The 6,594-nt window shown below is 40.9% G+C and overlaps 1 protein-coding gene across 1 annotated transcript; it reads left to right on the forward strand.

The window, feature by feature from the left end:
- Window positions 1-206: 206 nt before the first annotated feature.
- On the forward strand, window positions 207-6,200 carry LOC310939608 (protein CutA homolog; the record flags this gene model as incomplete). Its single annotated transcript, XM_083904410.1, has 6 exons — window positions 207-293; window positions 2,264-2,412; window positions 4,182-4,241; window positions 5,089-5,134; window positions 5,250-5,299; window positions 6,098-6,200. The coding sequence occupies 6 exons, from the start codon at window positions 207-209 to the stop codon at window positions 6,198-6,200; spliced, it is 495 nt and encodes a 164-aa protein (XP_083760536.1).
- Between the last annotated feature and the right edge of the window lie 394 nt (window positions 6,201-6,594).

The raw sequence follows: 6,594 nt of genomic DNA on the forward strand, positions 1-6,594 counted from the left end.
CTGACCCACACTACCTGTCAACACATTACACACTTCCTCTCCACGAGTTAATGACGTTCCACAGTGTTTTTTGTCCCCCTTTCTCACAAAGCAGCTGTTTCTCCGGGCCTGACCAACTTTACCCCCGGAAGAAAGACGTGTGCGGCGTGTGTGTGTCGTGAATGAAGTTCTGCTCAGTTTGTCTTCCACACACTCGGACTCGTGAAATGGAGTGGCTTCTTCAGCGGTGCCACACTAATAAAGAGGCGGCGTGTCACTCCGTGTGTCGGTCGCTGCTCTTCGTGTCCTGTATGGTAAGAACTGCTGTGATTATTATTGTGGAATGGAATGTTAATCTTTATTACAGGGCCGGTACGAAGCTTTCTAGTGCCTTGATAACATGGTGCCCCCCCCCCACACACACACACACAACTCAGAACTATCATTGTTTTGAAATTCAAACGACTTGTAGCTAAAGCAGTTTTTTCATAAAAAGTTAAACTGTACAATATGACAACCCCGAGTAAATTATGTTAAGTTATCCGCCGAAATTGTGTTATTAATATCAATATTCCAATACAAAAAAAGCATGTTTAAAAACACGCCAACAAGCAGTTGACCAGAGTGCTGTAAAAACAAATAAGTACAAAAAAATAAATACATAAATCTCACCCAGAAAATGAATCAACTAAGTGCAAAGGATAATTCATAATAAAATATAATAATAACATTGTCAAGTTGTCACATTTTAAAAAACAGGTGAACTTTTGTTCCTAAACCGCTGTAATATATTTTACACTGTACGCAGAGAACATTTCTAATGTTGTTAAAGCCTTTGAACACTTAACTGGTTTTTATTCAAGTGATTTATTTGTACATTAATAATATTTTTTGGAACCTGTATCTAGTCAATTGCAGCTCACAGCAGTAACAAAGTGAGTGATTTTGTAGCTTTTTGTATTTTAAAGTTTCACCTGCAAATCAACAAAATGTCTAACCACTCTGAAGGCTTGTTTTAAATGATGCAAGATTATACAGACGTTTTTTTATTGAAATTGAGCACCACGCAATTGTTGCTAGCTGTTGACTTTAATTATTTCCTCCCATCTTTTTTTGTGATCCTAAATAATTGTGTTCCCATTTCGAGGAAAACAGACAATAAGAGTGGACAGCACTGTGATTGACAGCTACTATTGTCTGTCCCGTGGGTGTCTGGCTACCGGTGACATATGTGAATTTCCAACTTCAAAAGCGGAAATGGTGCCAATCAAATATCAAGGCTTTAAAAGAGGAGTTTGTTTTCAATCAATCAATAGTGAAGGCAGTTGTGGTCAGAGACTTGGGGATGACGGAGTCCTCTTTCCTCTCCTGACCTCATCCCGTTCACTGGTGACAGCAGAACTGTAAGAGATTAATGAGTTAGATATGTACTACATGTAGTTTTATGGGCTACATGTCATGGGGGGGGACATCGGGTAAGTTTTGCAACCATGGACTACATCCATTTTTGTTCGCCACTGATGTGCAAAGACCTTTAGTAAAAACACCATACCTCTATATGTGGCCAAATTTTCCTCCTCCTCTTTTCTCCCAGGGAGAAAATAGATGCAATTTGCCTCTTGTTGACATTTGTGCACACAGCATAAGTGCAGGAAGGTTGGGCAGAAAATTGTGAGGATCAGGGTTCAAAAAGTACTTCTATCTATTTATTTTGTTCAGAAACTGAAGAGGTTCATCCACAGGCAAATGTATCGCCTTTATGACCAAACTTATTTTTCCTTTGTGGGCACCGAGCATCTGCCAGAGAGTGGCACTCTAAGCGACCTCCTATATCGCGTGTGCCTTTAGCTGACCCTGATTTCATACAGGAAAACTTTGAGCAAAGTCTGCTCTAACTCTTAACAAGAAGGATTTAAAGTGGGGAAAAGTGATATCAAGTGTTTTCTCCTCGAACATCATTTGCTGGATGTATTCGCATCCATGTGTGCAGTGATGCTGCGCTGTGCAGTGAAGTAGGACAGATTATAAATTGGTCCAAGCCAAGGCCCAGCTGTACTCATTTATCTGTGACAGACAGCGCCAAATAATAAGAGGATAAATAGTGAATCCAGTCCAGTCCAAACATGGCAATCCTTCCAGACGGTATAGATGATAATTGAATTATAACTCGCCCCTCATCCATACATGAAACAAGCAAAATAGAATTTCACAAACACAATCATCGCCCTTGGATATGCGGCAGTTTTAAGATTTTACCCCGTCCTCTCCTCTCCATCCTCTGCAGCTCTTGGTCCTGTCCGTATGCATGTCTCCTGGATTGTGGTCTATTGGCGTCCAGCTTCGTTCGGCCATCACAGGGAGCTATGTTCCTGGGCACCACTCCATCGTTCTCCTCAACAGCCCCAACGAACAGGCAGCCAAGGACATGGGCAGGTGAAGTATCACGGGGGGGGGGGGGGGGGGGTTTGGGGTGACTGCATCTTTCTTGGACAGATTGCATTTAGGAAGATTATTTAATATACTACCATATGTACTGTGTGTAGTGGTTAGCACTCTCGCCTTTGCAGCAAGAAGACCCGGGTTCCTGGGTTCGAGCCCCAGTTGGAACAACTTCCGGAACAAAGTTTTCTATTTTCTCCCCGTGTGTGCATGGGTTTTCTCCGGGTTCTTCAGCTTCCTCCAACAGACCAAAAACATGCGATATGGGGATTAGGTGAATTGGTCATTCTAAATTGACCGTAGGTGTGAGAGTGTTGTCAGTTGAGAGATGCACAGCACTCCCTGCGACCCTCCGGTGGAGGATAAAGCGGTAGATGATGGATGGATGTACATTGTGTTCTTATACGTGTGTAATCTCTTAAAGTTAGGCTTGGAGATCCTGGGAAAACTTAGCAGGATACATTTTGAATTTGAAAGTGTTTCTTTTTCAGTGACGCTAACTTTTTTTTGGATACAACGCGATGCCGAAAAACAACAAATACTCTCAAAAGATCACGTAGATGTGAAGTTAACCATCCTAGAAACGGGGCCACCGTGGCATCACTTTGCAGGGCTTTCAGTTGTAGCCACCGTTCATTTGTTTCGTTTTTGTGACAATGCATGAAATAATTCGTTAATGAAGAGGATTTTTAAGCCATACAGTAAAATATGCTCCAGAAAAGTTTTCATGGTGCTTACGAATGAGCCTTCACAGAGGCATTCACTGTTGGTAAGAATGCAGTCAAAGAAGAATGAAGTTCTTTCTGGTATGCCAAGGCCACCATAGTTCCAGTACACACTTGGTAAAAGTCTGCAGTCTCACCTTTATGCCATCTGGACTTTTTTAGTATTTGTTTTTACAATCGGCACAATAATGTTGCGGTTAACTGAAATTCGTGTCATCCCATGCGTGCAGACGCTGTCATCAATTTCTAATTCAGCTCAAACATCTCAAAGAAACAGATGCCCTCCGTGTCAAGGCATCCTGCAGAAAGTGCAGGTTTTTTTTTTGAGAAAACGTGGTTGAAATGTTGTTTCATAGAGGTCAAGCTGGAGTCGAATAAGTTGTTTCCTCCTGCTCCCAGCCTTTGTGTTACGCTCTGATAACCAGATGCTGCCTCCAGCTCCATACACTGTAAATAAATCCTAAACGGTATCCTCTCAGCTAACTCATGGCCAAGAAAAGTAAATACATTTACAACCTTTCCTCCTTAACTAAATGCTAATGGAATATACTTTTTACGTGACTTGTGGTTCGCAATTTAGTTGGGAGTGAGTTGAGCAATTCAAAGCCAGTCAGCCATAAGTGACTTTTCTTTACAAAAGGAAGAGATACAATCTTGTCAAACCCACAAATGGTAGAGCGCTGTGTTTGCACTCTCATCCCCTGAGTCGGCATTTTTTTTGCTGCATGCAAATGAGCTCGATCAATTCACCACGTGTCAAAGCAGAAAGTAGCCTCAGAGCAGACGAAGTAAGGAAAGTAAGTAAATCAGCTCATCCAGGGCCCCCAGGGTGTGAGGATGGTGGATTGTCGTGCTCGCGATAAACAATGCAAAGTTTACAATCCTCTTCTAGCAGCTCAGTGGAGGAGCACCGTAAAGAAATTGCCTATTTGATGTAATTGATAAAAACCTGAGTGTTTTACATTTCTTTTCTCTCTTTCCATGTCTTGCTCCCTCTGTTTCCATCCACGCTCCCTGCTGCTCGCTCTGTTTTCCCAGGGCAATCATGGAGAAGCGGCTGGCGGCCAGTGTTAACATTCTCTCCAGGACGTCCACAATGTAAATAGCATTTTCGACCCTTGCCTTGACGCAACTTTTTTCGCTAACAACCAAGCTGTGATGTCTCTCACACACACACGCAGACACTCATGACATGTACAAGCGCATATGCTCTTTTTTTGTCCTCTCTGCTGCATAGCCGGTTGCCAAGGAAACCGGGAGGTGAATGAGCTGCATCTGAAGGCTTTTTTTTTTTATTATCATTATTAGTTTCGACACTGAATGGCAGTTAGCCTTCAAAGCAGCCATGTGTTTGTATGCATGGATTAGCTTCCCTGTTAATACATAACCATAAAGAGACGAGGAAGGAAAAAAGCCGGGACAGACATCATTAAACCTATTACCCAAACAGAGCTTTCGCTCTAAAAATAGAGAATGTGGTTGGATTAGTTTTGGGATGAGTGTGTTGATAGAGGTGGTCAGAAGCTTCTTTGTGTCTCTTAAATCCAGGTTTGTATTTGTTTTGTTTATTTTTGCATTTGTCATGGAACAGGCGTAAATCATTTTTCTTTTTTTCTTGTGTTTTTTTTTGTGTGTGTGTGTGTGCGTGCTGTCCGCACACACAAAAAAAACACCATGTTCAAAAGGAAGAGGCAATTTTGTGCTTGACATCATAAAAGCCTCTCAGGGGCAGGTTTGACAACATCGCAGTAAATCGCTTTGGCCGTAATAAACGGTCGGACAAGGATTGATTGTGAAATACAGATTTTCCTCAAAGGCTTTTTGTACAGAATGTAAAAACTGCAGCACATTGTAAATGAAGTGCTTACATTTAGTCCTCAGTGATTAAATGCCCTTCCTGTACTTGGAGGAGTTATAATAACCTGTGTTATTTTTGCTTCCTTAGGTACTACTGGAAAGGCGAGATCCAGGATGCAAATGAATTTCTGATGGTATTTGCTTACTGCAACATCTTGTGATCCCCATATTCTTGAACAGGAAATGTTAAAATAGAAGGCAGAACTGTCAGAAGAGATATCATTGTTGTTGTTGTTGTTGTTTTTGCAGCTAGTTAAAACAAAGACCTCCAGGATCCAGCAAGTCACAGATTATGTGAGGTGAGGTTTTTTTTTTTTGCATTAAGCATTGTTTCATTATATCAGCATTGTCCTCATCAAAATGTGCATTTAATTAAAGTTTCTGTTGCCGTTCATGCTAATTTCTTTTGATCAAAATGTCTTTTAATATCATTATTTAGATAAACAGGCAGTGGCCATAAACAGATGGGATCACAGATATGATAAATATATTTTTCTGTGGGAAAAAAATAATGAATTTTTGCCATAAGATCATATGGCATGAGGAGAGACGCAGCTCCCCTTAGTGGCGCATGATAAAATAATGTATGTAGGTGAGTTTGACAGGATTTTCAAGTCACTCATGTGAATTGAAAGTGTCAATAATAAGAGATTAGCTGATTATTAGTGCTTTTTATCACCATAGCCTATCTCTATTGTGATCAAACTGTTAACATCATGTTATTCGTATGTAACTTGTGTGGTAAGTAACTGAAAAATAGTAAGTAAATGATAATTAGTCACGGTTTGTAATGTTGGGAGCCGTATTTTTGCATATTAAACTGGTTAATTCCGCATTTAACATGCTAATCTATCATTGTGCTGTGGAATATGCAGGTTTTACTTTTTTGCACTGTCATTATGTCATGGACCCTGTATTTCCTGTCAATACTTTATTTGGTTGTCTCATTCCAGCCAGACACAAGATGAAGTTAGAAATCAGTAGAGAAAAAAACAATAAGTAATAAAGGTCAGATTGATTAGCATAGAAACTATTACGGATAGCATCTATTGTTTAGTATTTATCGTTTTTATATGACTTGTTTGTCTACCTTTAAGGTCCATCCATCCCTACGCAAACCCAGAAGTCCTCAGTTTCCCAGTGGAGGACGGCAGTCTGGATTATCTGAAGTGGATGGATGAAGCCATACCGGATGACTGATCCATCGCTAAACAATCAAAAATCCATTCCCGGCAAAGAACAGCGGGTGAACAAGGAAACAGAGCACAGGTGTTGTTTGATGGCTGTGAATCAATGTTTGAGGGGAGCGCGGAAGTTCAAAAGATGACATTTACTGTACATTCTCCGGATGCTCTGATCTTTTCAAAGAGGATTCCACGGTGTACTGTGGAGATCTGATATCAGACCTTTAAAGACCGCTGTACCACGGCAAACAGAAAATAGTGGTTGGTCACCTGCAACTGTGTCAAGCAACAAAACGTACAGTGACATGTCGACTGCTACATGTTCTTTACCTCCCAACGACTGCATTATTGCTTTTATATGGATGCAGTCTCGTAGATACTATGGCCTAAAACCAGTCATTTCTATGGTG

The sequence above is a fragment of the Microchirus variegatus genome (genome assembly GCF_963457635.1).
Source record: "Microchirus variegatus genome assembly, chromosome: 1".
NCBI classification, from domain to species: domain Eukaryota; kingdom Metazoa; phylum Chordata; class Actinopteri; order Pleuronectiformes; family Soleidae; genus Microchirus; species Microchirus variegatus.